This window comes from Cryptomeria japonica, chromosome 9 (genome assembly GCF_030272615.1).
Source record: "Cryptomeria japonica chromosome 9, Sugi_1.0, whole genome shotgun sequence".
NCBI lineage: Eukaryota > Viridiplantae > Streptophyta > Pinopsida > Cupressales > Cupressaceae > Cryptomeria > Cryptomeria japonica.
The window spans coordinates 339,845,217-339,872,164 of record NC_081413.1 but is presented as its reverse complement, the minus strand read 5'-3'; the positions used below and the strand labels follow the sequence as shown (position 1 = coordinate 339,872,164).

Genomic DNA, 26,948 nt, shown 5'->3' with positions numbered 1-26,948 from the left:
TATCAAATGCATATAATGATGCGTAAATGTTTTGTTAGATAATTGTATAATATCATTGCTCTAAGTAGATTATATCAACAAGAATGCCTTATTCATGGCTATTTCAATAGTTAATTTTTTTTAGTGCAAAAACACATTTAAGCTTGAAAAAAAAATCCAATGACACTAACTATAACAAACATCTTGTCCAAGAGGTTTGGGTCCAATAGAAGGGAATGAAGAGCTTCACACTATAGACCCAAGTTCCCACATGTGGATTGCTCCTTGTAATGGTTAGGACACATAGAGGTAGGGATCACATTCATGGTAATGCAATGAATCAAAGCGCACCCAAAAGTCCCTTCATGTGTACATCACGAGGTACAATCAAGTGCAACCATTTTAAGGAACCAAGTCCACCCGCATGTCTTCCATGAGTTATCCCAAATTTTGTCAATGAGGTCATGGCTACTTGATTACAAGTGATGATGTTTTAATGCACACCTAGGTTCAATCTCTCCTTGGGCCAGTGATTTCATAAGTTGTGCCCCTAATCCCCTAATAGGTTGCCACACTCATATGCTTTAATCATCAATTAATAGGGGATGGAGTTCTCTATTTGTGGTCCTCTCTCCTAGGCCTAGTTAATGCCCAATTTTGAGGCTATGGGTACTTTGACAAAGTCTACTTACCAAACAAAAATTTTAAAGCAAGAAAAATGTAAAAAAAATTGGGGATTTGAACTAAAGAAATCACAATGGACAAATGTCACTTGTTGCGCCATCTCATCATAGTGGGAAATACAATTATTGCTTCTCAAGCATAAATGATTTGATTCAATCACCAATTCCACAACATATTGGAAAAAACAAGAACTTGCAATCTTCTCAATTAATGTTAAAAAACATCCCCACTAGGACTCGGATTAGATCAAAAAATAAATAGATAGGTGACATGTTTCCTTGCAAACCACAGTTGACACTAAAGCAAATATATTTAACTCAATTTCCATTGCATCTGTTTCAATGTTTCAGATACATAATCAAAATGTGAACAAAACTAAATTAAAAAAACTATCATTTGAAAAAAATCAACTGAAATAAGACCAAGTAACGTACCTTCCAAGTGACAGCATCTTGCAATTAAACTAACCAAAAAAAGAAATTAATATTATGAAAATGTGAACACTTTGCACTTGCAGCAATTGTGATCATTTCCTAATTTGACTATTTAGTCATCAGCTGTCTCAGAAATTTATTAGGATTTCTCATGTAATTGAAACCAAACTATCTAGAATTCAGCAGATTCCAGCCTTGGGTTTTCTTCCTTCTCGGTATGGTTACTATCAACATTTCACTTATTCCATTCAATGTCAACAAAAAATAGCAGACAATATAATCATATCTTACACTATAAAAAATACAACATGAAATCGCATTTATTGACTGCAGAAAATAGTATTAAACTAATAATGCTTCCATGGAAAAAGCAGCTAGCAATTTATTGCATAATTCGGGAAAATTTGTTCCTATGTACCTTAAATATGTCAAGTTTGTCCAAATTGTCATCTATGGAGTAAAATATATTCCAATAATTTTAACATTAAATAACTTGGGCAAAAAAGCCACAAAAAATTAAGAATTCAAATTTAGAGCCTTGATGGTACTCCTCCAGCTACAACCAATGTTTCTCCTGTTATGTATGATGCATCGCTGGATGCTAAAAAGGCAACAGCTGAAGCCATGTCACTTGTTTTACCCAGTCTACCAAGTAAAGTTTTCTCTTCAATCGCCTTTTTCTGCGAAAAGGTCATATACATAAACATCACTGAGCTCCTACATGATTACAAAGCCAAACTAATAAAATCAAGAATATAGATTGATAAGCATTCCAAAAGGAACATTCTATTGGGTGATACTTTTTTCACTAATATTTCTTGTTAATTTTCAGATATTCACACTTCTGTAGTAGTAGTAGTATTTAGAATGTAGGTATTTTATTTTTGTGGGTTATGTGGAATAGTTTCCTATACAAGTCATCACCACAATGTCTATTAATGACCTTTCTCTCATCTGTGTTGCTAATAATCAAAGAGAAAGGGAACCCAGGCCACACCTTTGTTGTCTTTAACAATAAGCACATGCTTAATGCTTTGAGTAGACATACGAATGCTAAGACTGAATTGACAAATATGCTAAATACTACGTTTTGCCTGACTTGGAATATTGTGTTGTCTCAAACCTTAAATACCCCATCCAAGTTAACCTAAGAAATCCCAAGGAACAATGCGTTTGGCAAGGTTCCAACATGTCAGCTGCCACTAAAGAAAAGAGAAGTCAGTTGGTCCTGTTAAACTAAGGTGTAGAACTTGTTGCCTAGGACCTAATAAGGTAAATGGGAAACCAATGTGGTGGGAAGATGAACAACTAGACCAAAACAATCCTGTGGTGGAGCAAAAAGCAATTCGTAGATGACATGACTAGGAGACCGATTGCTTCTGGAGTTTAGGGTCAACAAGAATCAATATACCTCTTGGTCAAGCTCACCCAACGTTGTCAATGAAGTATAAAATTTAAATATTGGAAAACACTGAGTTTTTGGCATAAAAAAGGTCGTTGTCTGGTCTATTTTTAAACATTTTTCCTCCCAAGGTACAAAACCCATCCATGGCATAATGAAGGTTATGCTGCCTTAGGTGCTCGACCAACTTAAGATTATTTATGTGCTCAACCAACAACCAGTTCACCTCCTCTCATCAATCCACACAAAAAAAAAAAGTCAAAATGAAGGAAATAAACCAAAAAAAAAATTATTTTCCATGGAGATGGCATGTCATAGATAGGCTAAGATGTGTAGACGAGGCAAGGGGAGGGAGCTTCACTCACTAGGCAAGATGACCATCCTCAATGCCTTACCATGGAAGCTGATTAAATCAAGGCAGAATTATCTATTCTTTGGTATTTTGTTTGGCATTCAGTTCACTACAGCTGAGCAATAGCTTTGAATATTGTAAATTTTAAAAAGAACCCATTAATGTGAAATAATCTTGAACTTCCACTTGCTGAGAAGATTATGATTATTGATAAAATTCAGGCAGAGTATGTTCTACTTTTATTGCATCTACCCCTTCCAACTGAAATGATCCTTCAAAATTGTTTTGCTGAGGCAAACAAGACAGAGAAAGGGATTCCCCTGGTTGCTTGGGATGCCCTTGCTTACCCGGAGATCAAAGCAAATTAGGGACTCCAAATATAAAAGCATAACGTTTATGGCCTTTGATAACAATGTGCATTATAGGACTACTGAAGGGTGAGGCTCCTTGGAAGGTCTTTATCCTCCATATAATCCTTACTTTGCAACATCTATATAAAATCCACAATAAAATCAAAGAGACCTTCAATGTTTCTGAGATAATTAATTGGTAGTTTGAGTGAACCATGTTGAGACAAGGACTCTAGGCACAAACGAATACTTGCAGGCTTACCAGAAAATAGATTTTTATGGTACCTATAAGTTGCAACTAAACATACAATGACAAAGTGTGTGCCATTCTCTCCATTAACATTGAAGTGTGTGCCATTCTCTCCATTAACCCACAATCTTAGGGAACTTTACTAGTTTAATGACTAAACCTTTCAATATTCTCTTTATAAAATTTAGCAATATGATCAGAGTTGTCTCTAGTTTAGTCACTAAGAGGAGTATTAGGCATAATTTAATATTAGACTATACGTTAGTGATTTAATGATATCACATTAGTTATGTGTAAAAGGTAACTTACAATCTAAGTTACCACCACCTCTGTAACTTTCTCCTACATTAATAATACAAACATGCACAAGCTAAGTGAGTGCCATCCAATTATCTCAAACTCTGCATTCAATCTTCCAATACTATATATCCTAGAGAAGGAAGAGTTCATCTAATGAGGAAGGCTCATACTTCAAAAGTTGCTAGTCACTTTGGTTTGACAAAAACATTAGCTTGTTTGCAAAAGCATCTGTAATGGCCAAAACTGCAAACTCAAAGTTGCAAATTTCTTAAGGAGATGTGAGTTGTGTGATAAGTAAGCCCAATAATTAAAAGTTGGGATTGTATATAGCACTATCAATTCCCTAACATTTATTATTTTGAAATGGCTCTCTTGCTCTATGATGAAACCCTTCTGCATTTTGTTGTTGTCTCTACACTCGTTGTTTGTTTGTTGCTTGCAAACGGGGGTGTCCCTGTTGCGACAGATTCTTCGCCTTTAGGTTTCTGGTTCACTGCGAGTGGATGCCCCTGCCTCTCCCCCAGTGTTTTTGTCCTATGCTAATGTAGCTAGGTCTTCTGGTGGCTTAAACCCTTCTTCTGCTCCTACTCACCCCTCCCATAGGGGTACACCTTTGCATTGTTCTTCTTCCTCCCCTTTTGTTCTATGTCGACATTAGGTGCTGGAGAAGGAAGAATACTTATCTTGTATTGCTCCTTGTTGCAGGTTCAATGGTTTATGGCCTTCCCTTCCAAATTTGAACAAAAGGGTTTTGGAGTCTTGGAGGCCCCTTATTGATGGAAGGATTGAACTTTATCCTTCTACTAGAAGTTTTTTTGTGGCAGCCTTTCAATTTGAGGATGATAGTGTTCGAGTATTGGAAGGGGGTGTTTGGTTGTAGGGTAAGAACTCGCTTTCTCTCAAGCCTTGGTTCCCTTCCTTCAACCTTCTTTCTGAATCTATTAGTGTTTTTCCCACTTGAGTCAGACTTCCTAATCTACCTCTCCAATATTGGGAAAAGTCTTGTTTTGAATCTATTGGAAATGTTATTGGTAGGTTTGTTTTGGATGATGCTTCTTCTCTAGTCTATGATCATACTACTTTCGCTAGCATTCTTGTGGATACTGATCCCTCAAAAGATTTGCCTAGAGAGGTCGTCTTGATTGTTGGGGATAGATCGTGGCCTCTAATTATTGACTATGGGGGTCTCCCTTCTCGCTGCAGGAAATGTTTTGCTATTGATCACCTAGCTACAAATTGTTTGAAATTTCGCTGTATTGATGTGACATGGTGGAAAAATGCTCTTTGTGAACATCTTACTATGAAAGGGTTTTTTTGATTTTGAGGATGAATCTGGGGATGAGGAATTGGTTTTGAAAGCTACTGCTACTTCAGTGATTCCTAATAGGTCTTTGTCTATTCCTTTGAGTCCTATTGAACAGCAAGCACATTCGACTTCAACTCTAGAGCCTTTTGTGGCCTACCCGCATGAAGATTTGGCTATGGTTTTCACTCCAATCTCTCTACCTTTAGTGCCCTTAGCGGCTTGCCCTCCTACCTCCTCTTGCTCTATATTGTTGGAGGATAATCTCTTGGATGATTGTGCAAAGAAGGAAGAGAGGTCTTCCTAAGCTTAACCATACCTCTCAATCCCTGGTCAAGAGTGCTTGTGGTGGTCAAAAGGCTCCAAGGGTGGTATAGTTTCCATCCTTTAGGTTTCTTTCTTGCTGGAGCCTGGTTGTTGGTGAGTTGTCCATCGGCTATTTGTAAAGGGATTCAGGTACCCTGTAATGTCCCGAACTCAAATCAAGACACTTAACAGCAATTTGGCTGTCCTTTCCTTGGATTACCCAAGAGGAAGAGGACGTAGAGCATCATTGGCTAAGATATGGAGTCCTTGGCTTGTTCTAATTTCTAGTTTTAAGTTGAGTGCACGTCATTTGATGCAACTTAAGTGAACTCAAGTTATTTTAAATTGGGCACGCCTTTTTAGGCAATTTTAAGTGATGCCTGGCCAAGGGACTCAAATTGTCCCCTTTTTTATGTACTTAAGTGACTTACTTAAAACATGTGACAAAAGCCAAGGTGGGCATCCAGCTTCAAGGGTTCTTATTCGTGCACATTTTAGGTTTTTATTTTGGAGACTTGGATTAAGAGGTGGACTATCAAGAGTGGAGATTGATTCATCTTTTAAGAAGTTGTTATATAACACCCTAAGGGCTCAGTTTGAGCTCATGATATGATGTAGTTTTTTGCTTAATGCTGCTGCAACTTGGCTTGAGGATTCCAACCCTTGAGTATCCCTAGTTTCGGTGAGACACACAGGCTCTCCCTAATCAGAAGAGTGTGTTTCGATAGAATAACTCCGGTTTGTGAAACCCTAGCACATTGTAAATTCTGGGTTGAAAGTATTTATCAAGTTGGAGGCCAATTAGAAAAAGATATCAGCATTGAAGATTCAGATTGGTGAACATCTACAGCTGTACATTGTCAATTTCTGAGCACCTTTTTGGGACAGCTCCAAAGGAGCAGCTAAATCAGTCCGTTTATTGGTCTTTTTGGGAGCCTAGTGCCTATTTGAGGGACAGCTAAGGTTTGATAAAATTCAAAAATAAATCTGAGGTATTCTTGTGCCTAAATCCATCTCTTTTCCTATCTATAACTCAGGAAAAAAATTAGGGAAAATCAGACATGCTTTTCTGAAAATTCTAGACTATTACAAGGGTTATTTTGTAATTATTTCTGAGCATGATAAGAATCAAAAATTTCTACTTTTGTTCCTAAATCTGATCTGAAAACTGACAAAAATCTGAGATGTAATCCTGTGCAAGTTCATTTCCAAGTTATGCCCTAGTTTGCAGAAGTGTTTCTTTTATCAGTTGTGCCCTAGTTTGCAGAAATTTTTGTCTTTGTTTTTAGCACCCCTATTTGGGGATATTACAGTGGTATCAGAGCTGCAAGACTTGGCAGCCTGTTTGGGTTGATTGCATGTGTGGAAAAGGTGGTCATAGCTTGGAAAAAGAGAAAGGAGTAATGGCGGGTTCAAATCACCCACCATCATCAAGTGAAGAAGAAGCAAAACAAATGTTCTTAGACATGATAAGACTGTTGAATGATAACAACCTTTATTTGAGTCAGTTGGCTCATAACACAGAATATGGAAGGACTTTGGTGCATACAAAAAGGGAAGAAAGTAGCAAAGCTGCAAAAAAAACAAAGAACATTCTACCAGCAAATCCACAGGTACATCGCATTCCAAACCTTTTATACCCACTATTATACAAGAAGATGAGCCTATACAAGAGGAACCTGTAGAGAATAATGAGGATGCTGAAATACTAGCAAAGTATTAGGCCTTGGGACCGGATTTTCAAACAGCCATCTCTTTTAGGGATTATTTGGAGGTCACCAAGTGCACAAGGCCCAAGCAAAAACAAAATTATCAAGAGAAGCAGAATTATGGATTGCAAAAGAGGTTGGGACATCTATCCCTACCTAGTTTTGATGGATCACGGATTGGTGACACAAGGACATGGAGCGATAGTTTCTTACAGTCAATTTTGCACTACATTGATTAAGAGGTTTGATTGTAAGGATTCAAACACACACTCCAGGGAATTGGCTCAATTGAAACTGGTTGGGACACTTGATGCATATATTTTAGAGTTTCAACGATGATCAATTACGATTATTGATGTGTCCAAGAAGAGATTGATTTCTTGGTTCATGGAGGGTTTGTCAAAAGTAAAACCTCTCAAAGGTTGGGTCAAAGCTTTTGATCTGCCATCCTTGCAGGATTCTATTAAGCAAGAAAGGAATATGGAGATATCTACACCATATGCTAGGTCTCCTAGCAAGTTTCCGCAGAGGTCTGCAAAATTGGCTACAAAAGAAGGATAAGAAACCAGAATATACTAGACTAGTAGGAGAGATATCTAAGATAGTTGGTGGAACATCCCGGAATAGGCTTTGCTTTGATTGTCATGAACCTTGGACACCTGGACACAGGTGTAAGAGTGGGGGCAAAGCCCACTGGATTGAGGTCTTTGAGGAGCTCAGTGATGATGAGTTGGAGGAGACATATGTCCATTATGAGCAACAAGAGTAGATGGATGGGAAGTTAAGAGAAGATGAGCATCAAGATGATTTGCCACAAATGGAGGGTGTGATTGTAACTCTCTCTACCACTCCTCATTATAGCGCTTTCAAAGTTAAGGGTGTTGTGCAGGGGCAATGGGTTGTTGTATTATGTAATAGTGGGGCTATCCACAACTTCATTGATGCATCCTATGTGAAAAAGAGGGGTCTGAAAGTGGAGGAACATAAAGGTTTCCATGTGAGGACAGCCAATGGCACATTGCGTTGTGCAAATCTTGCTCCACAGTTGAGCATTGCATTGGCAAATTACACCCTTACTAAGGACTTTTATGTGATTTACATTGAGGAAACCAATGTTGTGTTGGGTGTTCAGTAGTTACATACTATAAGTCCATATTTGACCGGCTTCAAGACTATGCAATTGAGTTTTACAGCAAATGGTAAAGAGGTGATATTGAGGGGCTTATCTGCAGAGCAACCAAAGTTGTTTCAGCTAAGAGAATGGAGAGAATTTTTCAGCATTCAAAGGCTGAGTGGGCAGTGTAGTGTTTTATTACAAATAAGTCCATGGATATAGGAGAGCAAGGATATCATGTTGGACAAGCATAGCTTGGTGTTTTTAGATTTACCACATGGTTTACCTCCAGATCATGGTTTTGAGCATGTCAGTGAGCTTGTGGATAGCAAGCCAGTTGTCACAAATTCAAAGATAAGATTGAGAAGACTATTCGAGAGTTGTTGGATGCAAGACATATACAACCCAATTCTAGTCCTTTCACTTCTTATGTTGTCTTAGTGAAGAAGGATGGCACTATGAGGATTTGCATAGATTATTGTGCACTTAATGAGAAGACCATCAAGAACAAGTATCCTATTCCGTGTATTGATGAGTTGTTGGGTGAGCTACATGGAGTGGTCTACTTTTTCAAAATAGACCTTCGATCTGGATACCATCAAATTCGAATTTGGGAGCAAGATGTGCACAAAACAGCATTCAAATGCCACTATGGACATTTTGAGTATTTGGTAATGCCCTTTGGATTACAAATGCTCCAGCTACATTTCAATCTCGTATGCACCATGTGTTCAACAAGCAATTGCAAAGATTTGTATAGGTTTTCTTTGATAACATACTAATATATAGCAAGATGCGTGAGGAGCATCTTCAGCACCTTGATGAGGTATTGAGTATTTTGGCAACTAATTCCCTTTTTGCAAAAGCTTCTAAGTGTGAGTTTGGTACAACCGAGCTATTGTATCTTGGATATGTCATTGGGAATGGAGTGAAGGCACATAGGGAGAAGATTTAGGCTATACTTGATTGGCCACCACCAAAAAATGTGTCACAATTGAGAGGTTTCATTGGTTTATGCACATACTATGGACAATTTGTGAACAGATTTTCTTCCTTAACCACTCCTTTGACAGATTTGACCAAGAAGGATGCTTTTGTTTGGACGGATGAGTCTCAAGGGATCATGGATCATCTTAAGCAGGTAATGAGTACTTGTCCTGTTTTGGCTTTATCGGATTTCTCTAAACCTTTTGTGCTTGAGTGTGATGCATCCAGTATTGGTATTGGGGCTGTGCTAATGCAAGACAAGCATCCCATTGCTTATGAGAGGCGAAAATTGAATGAAGTGGAAAGGAGGTTCTCTACATATGAAAAGGATATGTTGGCAATCATGCACAAAATTAAAAAGTTTCACCAATATCTTGTGGGCAGCAAGTTTATTGTGAGGACTAAGGATAATGGCCTCAAGTATTTCATGGAGCAAAAAGGATTGAATGAAAGACAACAACGTTGGGTAAGTAAGCTACAAGGGTATGATTTTGATATTGAATTTGTTGAGGGGAAAAATAATGTTGTTGTTGATGCATTGTGTAGAAATCCTACATTTTGTTCACTTTCAGAAATTTCAGCCACTTGGAAGGATCACATTTTAGCAGAATATGCCAAAAATCAGCATGCTTGTGACATTTTAGATGATAAAATTGATGATGAGAGGCGTAAGGTGCTTAATGATATCATCTATTACAAAGATAGAATCTACCTAGTGCCAGAAAGTGAGCTTAAACATAAAATTCTTGTTGTTGTTCATAACAATCAGCTTTCTAGTTGCCCTGGTTATTTGAAGACATACAGGTACATTCGTGAAAGATTTTCATGGAAGGGTATGAAGGATGATGTTCTTAAGCATGTGAGAGAATGTATAGAGTGCAAAAGAAACAAGGCACTCCCTATTCCTAATCAGAAGTGGGAGAAAATATATGTGGATTTTATTAGCAGCTGCCTAAGGTGAATGGTAAGGACTGTATTTTTGTTGTGGTGGATAGACTTACGAAATATGCTCATTTTATGCCTATGCCTTTCGAATTTAAAGGACCACAAGTCACTGGTCTGTTTTTTAGCAAGTTTTCAGACTTCATGGAGTGCCAAAGAGGATTGTAAGTGATAGAGACTGCATATTCATCAGCAAATTTTGGCAAGAACTGATGAAGTTGACTGGAACAGAACTTGACCATAGTACTAGTTATCATCTTCAAACGGATGGTCAAACTGAAATTGTAAACAAGTGGCTTGAAGGTTACTTGAGGAACTACGTTTTGGGTCAGCAAAAAGCATGGGCAAAATGTTTACATTTTGCAGAATTTTGTTACAACACTACATATCATATGAGCATTAACATGACTCCTTTCAAAGCTTTGTATGGTTATGAAGCTTCTACATTTGTGGATTTGGTCTTTTCTGATTCTAGAGTTCCAAAAGCTCTTGAGTGGGCTAATGAAAATCAAGATATCCTAAAAGCACTCAATGAGAATATTCAGATCAGTATTACAAGACTCGGATTCGGCTCAAACTCAGCAAGCTGATTTGTGACTCAGACTCGGACTCGACAAAAACTCTGCCAAGACTCGGCAAATTGAAAAACCCAAGAAATTCAAAGATTTTAAAGGAATTAAAGCTTGTTTTATGCATCCTTTAATAAATAAATCTTAAACACACAATAATCTCATCAAATAGAATAAAAATTACTAGATACCCTTAAAGACACTATATATTACTAGATCTGTGTATAGACTATACAAGGTTGATTGAAGACAATCATGTGCAGATGACAACTTCTTCACAGGTTCAATCTCTGAAACCAACCAACACAATTTTCAAACAGTAAGTGTAAAATGATGCCAAATCCCTTATTCATGACTCTTTGTAAATTTTGATTTGCCCTAATGCACCAATGAGTTTCATGCATGCCTAATACAGTGCTTAGCAGAATTAATTAGGTGCACATGAATGAGATATTGAAACTTTTTGCATGTATTAGTTTTGGTTATCATATCTCAGTTCTGTGTTTATTCTCTTGTTTATGCCTTACCTAACTATGTTGCTTTCTGGAAAAGATTGATTGGGCTACAAGTTATACATCTTCAAATTTGAATTCAAGAGATTCTTTTGCAAATGTGTAGGACTGAAATCTTGCAATTTTTTATTGACATTTTACTTCCACAAGATAGTATTCAGTAGATTATATATTGTAATACTAATTTTGTTCCATCCATTTAGAAATTTTATATGCTGGCAGATACAATATCCTCCATATTCAATAACTATCTTGATTGGACATTGGATACAACTCATGATCTGATAACATCATCTATAACACATATTAAGAATTGAAAATAAAATTTCCATAGCTAAAAATTAGCTCTGAAATCTTTTGTGTGGTAGAGTCTTACCCTCGGGACTCAGCATGTTTGTCGAGTCTGACAGACTCGACAAGTCTCAACCAGTAGACTAGGCCGAGTTTGAGTCTAGGGTCCTCTGGACTCTGCAGAGTCAACCCGGCTCAAGAGTCACAGAGAATTGTAACTTTGATTCAAATTGCACAAGAACAGCAGAAGCTATATGCTGATTGCCATCAAGCTGACAGGTCTTTTGAGGTGGGGGACTTGCTATTTGTGCGTCTTCAACCTTATAGACAATCTTCATCAAAGATAAGTGGGGCAAAAAAGCTTAAACCCAGATTTTATGGGCCTTTCAAGGTGACTAAGAGAATTGGTGAGGTGGCATATGAACTGGAACTGCCACCTACCAGCAAGATTCATAATGTATTCCATGTGTCATGCCTCAAAAAGGCAATTGTACAGCATGTCATACCTTCTACGGAATCACCTCCCATGGATGAAGAGGGCATATTGATACTTATTCTAGAAACAATTTTACAAGGGAGAAAAGGTTAAAGAATAAGGTAGTTTCTAAATATCTTATCAAATAGAAAAACTTGCCTTTGGAGGATGCAACATGGGAAGGAGAGGAGATTCTTAAGCATTCTAGCCTTCAAATGCTTGAGGTCAAGCATTATTTGGGTGGGGAGGACTATAATGTCTCCAACTCAAATCAAGACGCTTAGCAGCAGTTTGGTTGTCCTTTCCTTGGATTGCCCAAGAGGAAGAGGACGTAGAGCATCATTGGGTAAGATATGGAGTCATTGGCTTGTTCTAATTTCTAATTTTAAGTTGAGTGCACGTCTTTTGACGCAACTTAAGTGAACTTAAGTTATTTTTAAGTGAAGCTATTTTAAGTTGGGCACGTCCTTTTAGGCAATTTTAAGTGATGCCTGGCCAAGGGACTTAAGTTGGCCCATCTTTTATGTACTTAAGTAACTTAATTAAAACATGTGACAAAAACCAAGGTGGGCATCCAGCTTCAAGGGTTCTTATTGGTGCACATTTTAGGTTTTTATTTTGGAGCCTTAGATTAAGAGGTGGACTATCAAGGGTGGAAATTGATTCATCTTTTTTGAAGTTATATAACACCCTAAGGGCTCATTTTGAGCTCATGATGTGATGAAGTTTTCAGCTTATTGCTGCTGCAACTTGGCTTGAGGATTCAAACCCTTGAGTATCCATGGTCTCAGTGAAACACGCAAGCTCTCCCTAATCAGAAGAGTTTGTCTCAATGGAATAACTCCAGTTTGTGAAACCCTAGCATATTGTAAATTCTGGGCTGCAAGTATTTATCAGATTGGAAGCCAATTAGAGGAAGATATCAGCATTGAAGATTCAGATAGGTGAGCATCTACAGCTGTAAATTATCAATTTCTGAGCACATTTTTGGGACTGCTGCAAAGGAGTAGTTAAAGTAGTTAAATTATCAATTTCTGAGCACATTCTTGTGCCTAAATCCGTCTATTTTCCTGTCTATAACTCAAAAAGAAAAATAGGGAAAATCAGACATATGCTTTTTCTGAAACAACTGGACTATTACAAATTTACTATTTTGTAATTATTTCTGAGCATAATAAGAATTAAAAATTTCTGCTTTTGGTCCTAAATCTGATCTGCAAACTAACAAAAATCTGAGATGTAATCCTGTGCAAGTTCATTTCCAGATTTATGCACTACTTGCAGAAGTGTTTCTTTATCAGTTGTGCCTAATTTGCAGAAATTTTGGTCTTTGTTTTTGGACCCTGGGATATTACATAAACTTTAAAACCTGCTTTTGTTTGTGCCTGGTTGGCTGTTGATTTGCAGAATTTGGCAATCTATAGTTTGTCTGGTGGTTGTTGTTTGGCAACACTTATCTCATTCATCAGCTGATTGTTTTTGGATTGCTGTCGATTCCCTGTGGGCCTACTTTTGGGCTTTGGGTCTGCTATGATTTTCCTTGCTTGTTTCTTGCAGACAACTTTTTGCAAAGGGTTTCGGGGCCTCTTCAAAACCTACTTTACACTTTAATCAAAAACACTATCAATTCCTTCTAGGCCAAAGAGAGCATCTCTAGTTATTTTTGGGATATTCACTTTTGTCAACAAAAGGGCATGATAAGTTTGTCCATGTAGATTTGCTTAACAATGTATATTTTCATTCCATGCAAGAAAACTTTTAACATAAATGATGCAGCTGATTTGTTTTTCAATAATTTGTGTGCTCACTTTAATGTCCATAGTTCTATCATTTCAGACAAGGATGCAAGAATATCCTATTCACCTGAAAGTTTTTGGCCACATTTGAAAAATAATCGAATGATTTGTTTACGAATATACAACGTATATAAAGAGGTTTACAAGACAGTGTTCTTAAAAGAATGAACCGTTAAATTGAAGCTTCAACACGAAGCTAAAAATCTAAAACGCTTAAAAAAGCAAAATAATTTGTTTTTGAGGAAAAACCCCATGACTATTGAGGAAAAAACCAAGCAAAACCCTCCCATGATTTTTTGTGGAGAAAAATCAAAAAACCCAACAAAAATAATTTTTGTGGAAAAAATTAATAAAACCGAGAAAACTTAAATAATTTTTAAAGGCAAAAAAAATATTTAAAAAACCCAAAAATATTTTTTTTAAAGGGACAAAAACTATAAAAACCATAAAATAATTTTTTTCAAGGGACAAAAAATTATAAAAACCCCAAAAATAATTTTTAAGAAAAAAATTAGTAAAATCCATACAATAATTTTTTTAGGAGAAAAAATTATAAAAAACCCTCGGCCAAAAAATTGCAGAACTACAATCTGCACCAAAACTCTAATTGCGCAGACGAAAAAAGGCCATAAAACACCCAAATTGTACTCCAGAACCCTAGCCGAATGCGCACAAAAGACCAAGTAGAAAACCACAATTTTCTACAAGCAAAGCACGGCCAAGAAATAAAATCGTGCAGAAAAAAAACGAAGCAATGATATTTTACAGTCATGAGCTCCACCAAGAACAAATGCGATCTTCAGAAAAAACCCTAACCCACACACAAGGAACCTCAAAAAAATGGGTTAAAAAACCTAAGTTCTGCTACCTTTCTGATTTAAGTTTTTTTCATAAAAAAGAACTCTTAAAAAATTTCTGGAAATAATATCCAGTTAGAGATGCTCGAATTTTTATTAAAAAATTCGCCAAACTCTAAAAAATCCCATTGACCCACTCCGATACCATGAAAAATAATTGAATGATTTATTTACGAATATACAACGTATATAAAGAGGTATACAAGATGGTGTTCTTAAAAGCCGTTAAATTGAAGCTTCAACACGAAGCTAAAAAGCTGAAATGTTTAAAAAAGCAAAATAGCTAAAAACTAAAATGCTAACTATACGTTCTAATAAAAGAAGCAATAGTTGAACTTAAAACACTAAATGAACTAAAAAGCTAACTAAGTCGACAACTAAGATGACCATTGTAGAATAGATATAATATTATTTTAATAACATTGTGGAAAAGGATGCAAAGGGATGGTCAAAATAACGTGCTCAATAGAACATTTGAGTAGATATCGAGGGGGTACAATAGTAAGCATTGTAAGGCTCAAGATGAAAGTTTGTCATATATTCATTATTTTCTACTAGAGCAATTCCAGCAGTTTCATTTGTGTCGTAGAGATTCTGATTATGTCACAGCAGTCTTGCAAATAAGGTGGCAGTTTTGCCCTTACAGGGACAACAGTTTTCCCCAAGGGAAATTAACAAGTAGAGAAACAGTTATAGAGAACATTACAAAGAGTGTCTCTTCAATTTCTTTGGCCTTTGGACTTCTTGAATAAAACTTGTTGCACGCTATGTGTATACCTTGATGGACTTGTGAAGCACTAAGAGGGGGGGGTGAATCAATGACACCAAAACAAGTGTTACTTTAAATACTGACCGGTGAATAAACTTAACAAGTTTGATAAACAATATGCATGCAATCAAAAATGATATAACAGCATCCACAATAAGTAAAACATCCACCATAACACAAGTGTTTATACGTAGAAAACCCAAATAGGTAAAAACCACGGTGAGATGGGACTCACAAGTTAACTATCTACAATAATAGATAACTGACCGGTTAGGGTCTACAAAAATGCTCTGCTAGGAGCGAATCCTATTAAAGATCCCAAAGCTTAGTTAAAAGCTATACCTTGTAAAAGGTAGTACCATGTAAGGAGTAACCTCGGTGGAGGATTTCTGAATCCAAACTAATGGATCACCTGATTAAAGGATTTGAACAATGAAGCTTGTTAAAGCTTAACCGGTTAGGGGTTTTGACTGTTGCAGTGATTAGAAAACAACAAGTAATGTGATCTAGTGATAGCACAACTTGCTTGTATAGATCCTCTTCTGCGCACTTAACTCCTGTTTACCAACATACTCTGCGACTTAACACTTCTGCCTTTACACATAGCATATCACTTTCTATCATACAAATTAATCCATTGTGATGTCAATATATAGACATTTTAGATTTCATGTCGGCCTCTAGAAATCATAACACAATTACCTAGGTGCAGTGTATCTGGTCAAGTGATCATAACTCATCACAAAAATACCGCCAAAATTTGTTGGTAAGGATAACTCATCACACAATCAATGAGTACCTATTGGAACAATTCAATACCGGTTGGAGTTAAACATATAAACCGTTATCCATGATGCTTCTGTGATAATCTCCGCTGAATCTTCATGTTGATGTCGAGTTATGTATATCCACTGGTTGTCTCCATATATTAATACCGGTTGTCACCATGTACCGGTTTTGATGTAAACCTTTAGTATACCGGTTGTAGTATAAACAACTTGAAGTTGTACCGGTAGACAATATGAACATATGTGTGTGTATGTGTTTCATCAATGACAACATATGATGAATTTAATCATTACAATCTTCATCAAGTCAACAATCTCCCCCTTTGGCATTGATGCAACACTTAGAAAATTTTCAGTAATACCGCTAAGTGTGCTTACAAAAAAAACAACATATACATATACTCCCCCTTTCTACATACATCATACAAAAAATTTCAAAAACACACATACATATTTCTACTCCCCCTTTGACAACAATGCCAAATTGAAAAGAAAAATATATAGAGGGAGAGAGAAAATTTGTAGCAAAATGTTTTACATATACAAAAACTTGAAAAACTGAATCAAGATTCATGCATTTGCATGTCTCATGAAAATAACATTAAAGTTCCTCTTCAACTGTGATAATGCATGCTGCCATGTCTCTAACACGTTCTTAGTGTACTCAAGTGTAGACATAATCTGTGTAAGGAACTCTTCCATGGAATCAAGTGTACAAGTTTCTGGAGTAGCTAAAATAGCTTTTGCATTCATGTGACCGGAATCATTTTGCTTTCTCAAGATCATAGGTATCCAACCTGTTGTGCAAATCATCCACAGATTTGCTAAAAGCAAAAATAGTCTTAAAGTGATACATATGCATTGCATATCTTGTTGAGACATGGACCAGCACGGACTCGAACCTAGGACCTTCCATACGCTGCTGGAGTGCTCTACCACTGAGCTACTGGCCCCTCTTGGACCAGTCCATCGTCAGTCCGGGTGTGGCTTATTTCCAACACCAACGTCCCCCCTTAAGCCACACCTCTCGTGTGCTTGGGGCTCCTAGCCTGGACCTGGCTCTGATACCATGTTGAGACATGGACCAGCTAGGACTCGAACCTAGGACCTTCCATATACTGTTGGAGTGCTCTACCACTGAGCTATTGGCCCCTCTTGGACTAGTCCATCGTCAATCCGAGTGTGGCTTATTTCTAACACCAACATATCTTTTCTAGCTCTTGCTCTGTTTCAGTTCGCCTTTTGGTGATATCAGAATAAAATAATGAAACATTAGAAGTAGAAGCAAGATATTTTCGTCCCTTTTCAATAGCTTGACTTAATAAATCTTTATTAAGCCGATAGAACCAGTTTCCCTGTATCAATCTCTTTCGTAAGCTGCTCTCCATGCTTCTTCATGTAACTCTTCTCAGCATAAGTTTGTGCAACTTCTTCAAGCGACTTAATTTGGTCAAATGCATCAACAACCAATTGACCAAGTTTGCTAATAGGGGTTGTCAGATGTCCTGTAGAAGTTTCCGGTAGTAGACTTGATAGAATATCTACTGCATTCTGAATTGTTTCAGCTTCCATTCTTTGCTCTTTAAGTCTCTTCTTATGTGCTCTAGATTGCATGACAGTTGCAATCTTCATCATTTTGGATGCACTCATACTATCAACATTTATAGGCCCTGATGTGCCTAATGAGTCATCATCATCTTCATCAGTCTGCTGAATGACTAATGGTTTTGCTAGTTCAAAAGATGTTACCTTAACAATTGCTTTCTCTTGGCCTTTGTCCATTACCTGTTCAAAAATTTGTGTGTCAACATTTTCATTAGATTCCTTTTGAATGTTCTACGAAACCGGCAGGGATTGGGGTTTCTCAGGTTGTTCCTTTGCAGGTGGAATATCTACTCTTGGTTGAGTTGTTGGTTTCTCAACTGAAGTAACTTGTAAAATAGTGATTTCAGGTGGCTGCTTATCTGGTACAATGATGTCTCCAGATAGATCAATTGTATCATGAATATCATCAACAACTTGAATGATAGTGTCATCCTTCTTCTTGACAGGATAGACCACATCAGCTTGCACAATTTCTTCTTCATCCATTTCAGGTCGATCAACAGTATCTTGTTCATCCTTAGAAGAATGTATAAGATCTTCCATACGTTTGATATTACAAGCAATCTGATGAGTCTCAGTCTCAATAGGTTGCACTTTGCCATTGATCAACTTCAATCTTCTTGTTTTGTAAGCAAAATGAACCTTATACTTATCAACCAATTCATTCAACTCATCTTCTAACAACTCAGGAAAATATTGTACAAATACATCATCTATGATTCCTTTTTCTTTCTTTATTGCTTCCTCCCATTTATTCAAAAGAATAGTATACAAGGAATTAGAGATATCTTTTTCAAGATCATGTGGTAATCTATTGTAATGGCACAAATAATTGATTACCTGTTGAATGATTTGCTCCTTTTCATCTTCAGTGAAAGAATCAAAATGTTCTTTGACATTGTCAAATCTGTTTCTCCCTAATGTCTTCATTGTTTTCTCAAAGGTAGTCTCAGGCTTGTAAGTTGAGATATCAAAAGGCACAGTTGCCTTCGGTACTTCCTTCATTTGCTTTGCTACTCTACCAGTAGCTTTCATCTTCTTGGGTTCTTCCTCAATGTCAGTGCCTTCAAATTCTTCTTGGAGAATCAATTTCCGACCTCTTTTCTTTGATGCAATTTCCTTCTTTGCATAAACTTTAGGTGTCGGTTCCTTTTTGGTTTGGACACTTCGTGTCACTCTTATATTTTTCATCACCGGAGGTGCTTGCTCAGCCTTCTTTTTCTTACCTTTACCACTCGTGGTAGGAACAATACTGGTTTCAGCTTGTGCAGTCTGAACTTCAACAATATTCAATTTTGCCTTCTTTATATCCTTTGGAGATGCTAACGGGTTATTAGCATAACCAATCAGTAAGTCATAGTTAACCTCATAACTCATATCTACCATTTCTTCTTTTCTAGGCTCAATTGCCTCCATCAAACAGAAATCAGTGGTAACCGTGAAAACAATGTCCTTAACAAAAAATTTTACCACATCCTCGGGTAATCTTAATCTCATGCTCATTTTCTTCTGAAACTCATTGAAGTATTTGTTCATTGCAGCTGAAAAGGTGTTCTTCACAGCCTTGATACTGTTCTTAATTTGGGCAGATACCGGTAGATCCTTAGACCACTCAAGATCACCTATTCCAGGTAGGAAATTCTGAAAATAAAAGAATAGACCGATCAATAACTGTCCAAATTTAAACTTTAGACTGTTGTCCTTCTTGATAGACTGAAGATTTAACATTAATTGGCTTCTTATGGCCTCACATAGGTCATAATTAGCATTTTCAGATATCATCTTGTAAGCAGTATGCACAGCTGCTGATGGAACACTATTTAATCTGCTAGAGTAGAACACCCGGTAACCTATCACCATAGCTGCCAATTTTACCGCTGGGTCCCTGATGTTGTTGACAAAAAAAGCAAGCTTATCAGATGTTGATCCAGTTAGAGTGTAAACTGTCTCCTTTGAAATATGCCTCACCAAAGGTCTTTCTAAATACATGTTTTCTCCATGAACTCGACTCAATAATTCGGATATGCTCTTCTTCAAAATCTTCAAGACAGTAAGCTGCATTATGAAAACCTTTTTCATAAACCCTAATATATTCTATTTGACTCTTTCCGTTTTCATCGCAAAGGGATTTTAACTGAGAATATATCAAAAATGATCCTAAATCCTCAAACTTGCAATCAATGTAGCTTGACAAATCTCCTTTCACTATAACACCACTAGGGACTTGAGATAATGCATTATATGACACAATTTGTTCCACTTCAACAACTTCCATAGGTTCAGATCTCAGTTACCGGTTCTTGCCAAAAATGGTCGGGTCCGGGTCCTGGTCCATGCCCGGTCCTGGTCCGAGCTTGGTTCGACCTGGGTCCCACCTGGGTCTTGCCCAGGCGGTTGGGTTCCCTATAGGGATATTAAAAAGGCTTAATTAACCGGTGCAAGATTCTCCACACTGGGTGAAGGAACAGTTTCTTCTCCAGGTGAGTCATCACTCTTCTTCTTCTATATTCGATTCATTTCCTCTCTGTTTTCTTCAACATTAACTTTCTGCTTTCCTTTCTGATCTTTAGAAGAGTTAATCGGTTTGCTCTTTCTGGATCTACAGAATTTTGCCAAGTGTCCCGGTTTATGACAGTGATAGCAGGCCATACCAGATGATTTCCAAGGTCCTGCATTACCTCTCCCAGTTCTTCTTCTACAGTTCATCACCACATGACCAAAGTTGTTACAGATGGTGCAAATGACATTTGTTACCTTTTCCATCTCAAATGGACTAAACCGGTTGCCGTAGGGTCTTTGCCAGTTTATGTTGACCCGATTGTCCAATTTCTCATCCAGTTGCCATTTGGTATGGGATGCATATGTGGTACAGGATTGTTTGCTCCATATCTGCATTCAACTGATCTATGTCCATATATTTTACATGTGAAGCAATGACCTTCAAATTTCTTGGACACATACCTAGCATTAGTATTGTAGCTTGCATTTCTATTAGGTTTGTCTCTACAAACATTTGCAGTGTGACCAGGTTTATGGCAAACAAAACAAACAGGTTTAAAGACCTTCTTACCGGTAGGTTTCTTGACCTTACGAGCAGATTTGTTCTTAAGAGTGTTGCTCTTGGTACCCGAGGATTCACCTTTTTCAAATGAGTGAAAACCAAGTCCAGAGGTATCACCAATCATCCTTTGTGATTGAATTTGTTCTTCCAGCAAGGTAGAACTTCTGTTGAACTTCTCCAATTTCCCATTCTCTCGTTTGATCTTGGCAATCTCATAATCTCTTTCCTTGATAAGATCTTCAGCAGCTCTTCTGGCTTCCAGTTCCTGACTCATGCGGATAGTAAGACCTTCTAGCTCTCTCCTCAGATTTAGCTTTTCATTGTTTAGTTTTTCAACTTCCTCAACTAAAGCATCAATATTGGCCTCATTTGAAGAACTTGTTGGTGTTTGTTTTATCATCTACCAAACATTAGAATAAGATACCTAAAGGTATTCTATCCTCTCCTGAAAAATCACTACTGATTCCAAGGTCTATATGTGCGAACAAGCGACTTTAGTGGGATAGCTACTCGGGTAGTATTTGCTGAAAATCTCAAGGGGGAACTTACATTAACAATTGTCTTTGAAGCTGCTGGACTTGGACGGATTTAGCAATTTTAGGCTCTTTTTTTTTGGATTTTCCGAGATTTAGACTTTCAAAAAGGGAAAAGGGGATAGGGTTTGAGAAAGTTGATCTAATCCTACGAACTGGGTGCTCTCGAGAAACCACACTTTGCTTCGTCACACTGAGGACAACTACACAAAGCGAGTGCAATCTTCAATGGGTTGTGCTTATTGGCATGCAATCTTCAATGGGTGCAATCTTCAATGGGTTGTGCTTATGATTGAAATATAGGCTCAGACTAACTTTGCACAGTGAAATGGAAATTATCCATTCACCAAAAGTATGAGCAGAGATACACCGTCACTTAACACTAATCAAATCCTTCATTCAATTCTAATAACATGAAAGAAAATCTAAATTAATTTTAACTAAAGTGTTGAGGAAATTGAAACCATGCTAATCATTCAAACAATAGAGATTACAAAGCCTTAAAAAAAAGCACCCATGCAATATATTATTCGAAAATGACCTTTACGCAACAATATGTCAAAAACCTCACACTCTCCAAATGAGAGGAGGTAGCCTTATATAGTTTTTCAAAAAATCAATGAATGGTCGAGATCAAACAGTGATCAAGGGCCCAGATTGAAAGCTAAAACCCTAATTAGGTTTCCCCGAACTCTTTTAGTTTGAATGAATGAGAACATGACAAGTGGCACAGTTGCCATTCTCACTAAAGTATGCATCTAGTTTCCTTTTCGGATAAATCAGGTTCATTGAATCTGGGCATGTTGACTTGGAGCAATATGATTGGTCGAAAGATGACAAGGCGCCACTGCAGCGTGAGTCACTCCTAATCTTGTTGAGGCGGTGCAGGAGTAGGTACGGGAGCTGGATCAACTCCTTGGTGCGGGAATGGATGTTGCTCTCTTCCTTGAATCTGTGCTTCAATGCGATCAGCAATCGCTCCCTCCTCTTCAAGGATAAAGCACATTCGACACCAATCGGGATTAAAAAAAATTACAAACCAAGCCAAGCTATATAACTCAGTGATGATGTTTTCTTGTTCGTCGTTGAAACTTAAGTCTAGTTGTAATACTGGCTCAGGATCTCTTCCTGGTTCAGGAGGAATGATTGGCAGGCCCATGAAGTTCGGAAGGAAAATTGTTGACTTCCTTAGAATAATTTCTTGTTGACGACTCTATGCTTGTTTCTTCGTGGCCCCAATTTATGTTGCGCGAGAGGAGGGTGAAAGCTCTAGATAACCCCTTGCAAATATAAAATGATAGGATCAAGATGTTCAAACATTCGCTGTGATCACACCCTCCTTCTTGATACCCTGAAATTTGGAGAAGAATTTCTCCCTGCCGTCATCATAATTGAGGAAATTGGAATTTTCTCTGTGAAACATTTCCCATACTTAGCCAAATTTTGGCTATCTTCATGCTTGAATGAACCTTGCCCATGAACTTGTCCTCAATCCTCCATTTGACTTAAAACTCCAGCTGTGGTCTCTATGATGATCCCGCTTCTACTACCATTTGCAACCTGTAAAACCAAAGGAAATTAAGTTAGAAATCAGAACTTAGATTAAATATTTAGGATCTTGATGACTAAGTGGTGGGTATTCTCACTCTAATCTTGATACTTATCACAAATAGATGGAATTTTTCACATATAAACTCTACACTTTTATGATTTCAATCCAAAACCAGGTCTTATAATCTTGGAAACCCTCATCCCATTCAATCCAACATGATCTTTCTCACTGAAAATTTGGATAAATCCACTAAAATCATCTCCAACGAATTTTGAAAACTCAAAGAATGTAATAAATCTGCACTTAACCAACTTCACCTTCGATGGGGAGAGAAGAAGACAGTAAGATCTTTAGGAAAACTCAGAAAATTCGAATGATCTGCCTCCTACTAGCTGGTTATACTCCAAAAAATCTGTTGCCGTTTATGAAGAACAGAGCTGGAAATGATAATTAACACGTTCAACCAGTGAAAATCTTCTTTGAACCTGCAAGATAACTCTGAAATCTGCTCTTAACTTGTTCAGAAAGTTCGAACTTCTGTGTGGGAATGAAGAAGTGAAGAAGGTATTTGTAATGAAGTTTGAATTTGCAATTAGTAACATGCAGATTCATGTTTCTAATTCATCCTCAGTCCATCGTATCCACAAAGAAAGTTTCCATTTTATCCTTCAGTTGACTTGTCATCTCTTTAAGTTCGAAAATCTTCTTCTTGTGCAAGTTTCTAAATTGATTTCAGTCCATAAATTCGAACTTGATCTTGAGATATCTTCTTTCAAAACTTTCTAATTCCATCCACAGTTCGAATTTCTTGAAGATTTCGATGACATCACCAAGGAATATTCTCCTTTCCTTAATACATGGCAAGTAGTTTTGGCTTCATATTAGACTTAGGCGGACTTCATGAAGTTTATTTCTCATTGTGTTGCAAGGCAAAGTCGGACTTTTATAACTTTCCTTATGTTTATGTGCACTTCATGTCTTAACTTTATTACATTTCCCTCAAGGTGGACTTTTTGAAGTATCACCAAGGGCGGAGTTTAAGTGTTGCTTTGAAACCATCTTCTAGGCGAAGTTTGGAGAGATAGGCATCTTCCTTCATCACCTTAGGCGGACTTTTGAGAGGCTTGCAAGCACTACCAAGGCGGACTTTTGAGAGGCTTATAACACTTGCACTTTTACCTTGGGCAGACTTTCTTCACTTTGAAATCATCTTGCATGTCCAAGTGTAGGGCCGACTTTTGGAACTTGGCACCAAGTATCACTTCATATTTAGCTAAATTTCTGTCATCAATTTTCCTTCATATTGCATCATATTAACCTCTCCATTTACTGACTTCCAATCTTCATGTTGCCATCATTGATGTCTCTTACATAGGGCGGAGGTTTTAGGTTCTTTGACACCACACTTGGAAGTGTTTACTGGGTAGGGCGGACTTTCTAGCTCATGGAAGGCGGACTTTCTTTCTTCTCTTATGCAGCTTGGAGGGCGGACTTTTGAGACTTATAACACTTGCTTGGGCGGAGTTTATGGCCATCACCAAGGCGGACTTTTCATCTCTCCAATCATAGGGCAGAGTTTTGGAGGCATCATTACCAAGGCGGACTTTGGAAAACATCTCCTACGGCGGACTTTTGGTCTATCACCAAGGATGGCGGACTTTGGAAGGAATCAAGGAGGGTGAAGTTTTGTGCTCCCTCCTCAAGGCGGACTTTTGGAAGGACACTAAGGAGGGCGGAGTTTGAGACTACCTCCTCCAGGCGGACTTTTGAGCTATCTCTCCATAGGGCGGAGTTTAGAGCTCTCTCTTCAAGGCGGACTTTGAAGGCATCTCAACCAAGGCAGACTTTTGGTCTACCTCCTCAAGCATGGCGGACTTTGAAGTTCCCTCCAACATATAGGGCTTCTATGGAATTGACCATCAATGAGGACTTTTGAAGCATGACTACCAAGGGCGGATTGTATATGAAATATAACATTTAAGTATAAGAAAGATTTCTTATGCTTTAAGTTATATTTCATATATATTGTCAGGATGTTTGAGAGTGGTTTCAGATCTCTAGGACTTATAATGCAAATTCTAGTTTTTAGGAGATTTTTCAAAATTTCAGATTTAGTCAAATTTCAGGCCAAATCAGGATGACATATGCGAATTTCCAGACTTAGATGATTTTTCGAGCTAATTATCCTTTGAATGTGCCATGACCCCCTAAAATATAGGAACTTATCTTTTTGAGTCAAAACTTGAAAATTTTCGATAGCCATCAATGCATGTCAGTGCCACCGATGCAAATCCTAGGTCCCCACTCCGGAAAAGCAAAAAGCAGGCATCCCTAAAAAATAGGGAAAACTTTCTAAAAATAGCCATACCGGGGATTGGGCTAAAAATGCCAAAAACGAAACTTCCTAAAAAATAGGAAAAAGCAAAAAGCAAACTTTTTAAAAATAGAAAATTGTTCAAATTCGTTCAAATCAATTGCGTTCTTCGTCCTTTGGCCTTTCTGGGCACTTTGATGGTATCTGGACTCTATTAGCACTTGGCTTGCAAAAACTAACTTTCAATCTCTAGGACTCGAACCATTCAAAACTGAGCAAGGCTTGGCAAAACTAAAGCGGAAGGCCACAGGACACTAACAAAAACACTAGAAAGCAGGAAAAAAAGGGAGGGTCCCCATTTGCAATGGGGCGATGTGTGAAAAAGGTCACAACAGAACTATTATCAAATATTTCTAACAGTTGTTCTGTTAGCTCTCTTCTTTTGACTTGAGAAGCTTTTAGTTTGACCCTCAAGGTTTCAAGCTCATTCCTACTAGCCTCAAGCTCTCTAGCCATCTCAAAGTAGCTCATATCCCCCATGATAGCTTTAGGGTTCTCTTCCAGGCGATTAGGCTTTAAGGAAGTTAGGCTCTAATACCAATTGATGGACTTGTAAAGCAGTGAGAGGGGGGGTTGAATCAATGACACCAAAACAAGTGCTACTTTAAATATTGACCGGTGAATAAACTTAACAAGTTTAATAAACAATATGCATGCAATCAAAAATGATATAACAGCATCCACAATAAGTAAAACATCCACCCTAACACAAGTGTTTATACGTGGAAAACCCAAATAGGTAAAAACCACGGTGAGATGGGACTCACAAGTTAACTATCTGCAATAATAGATAACTGACCGGTTAGGGTCTACAAAAATGCTCTGCTAGGAGCGAATCCTATTAAAGATCCCAAAGCTTAGTTAAAAGCTATACCCTGTAAAAGGTAGTACCCTATAAGGAGTAACCTCGTTTGAGGATTTCTGAATCCAAACTAATGGATCACCCGGTTAAAGGATTTGAACAATGAAGCTTATTAGAGCTTACCTGGTTAGGGGATTTGACTGTTGCAGTGATTAGAAAGCAACAGGTAATGTGATCTAGCGATAGCACAACTTGCTTGTATAGATCCTCTTCTGTGCACTTAACTCCTCTTTACCAACATACTCTACGACTTAACACTTCTGCCTTTACAAATAGCATATCACTTTCTATCATACAAAATAATTCATTGTGATGTCAATATATAGACATTTTAGATTTCATGTCGGCCTCTAGAAATCATAACACAATTACCTAGGTGCAGTGTATCTACTCATATGATCATAACTCATCACAAAAATACCGCCAAAATTTGTCGGTAAGGATAACTCATCACAACTTGTGATAACTCATCACACAATCAATGAGTACCAGTTGGAACAATTCAATACCGGTTGGAGTTAAACATATAAATCGTTATCCATGATGCTTTTGTGATAATCTCCGCTGGATCTTCATGTTGATGTCGAGTTATGTATATCCACTGGTTGTCTCCATATATTAATACCGGTTGTCACCATGTACCGGTTTCGATGTAAACCTTTAGTATATCGGTTGTAGTATAAACAACTTGAAGTTGTACCGGTAGACAATATGAACATATGTGTGTGTATGTGTTTCATCAATGACAACATATGATGAATTTAATCATCACAATCTTCATCAAGCCAACAT

The 26,948-nt window shown here is 37.5% G+C and overlaps 1 protein-coding gene across 2 annotated transcripts in view; it reads right to left on the bottom strand.

Annotated features, from left to right (window-relative positions):
- Nucleotides 1-1,399: 1,399 nt before the first annotated feature.
- Nucleotides 1,400-26,948, bottom strand: part of LOC131029717 (tropinone reductase-like 3) — a 112,486-nt gene continuing 86,937 nt past the window's right edge. For both annotated transcript variants that reach the window (XM_057960335.1, XM_057960336.2), the window contains one exon: nucleotides 1,400-1,777. In XM_057960335.1, coding sequence (XP_057816318.1) covers nucleotides 1,628-1,777 — 150 coding nt within the window. In that variant the 3' untranslated portion in view covers nucleotides 1,400-1,627. The remainder of the gene's footprint in view (nucleotides 1,778-26,948) is intronic.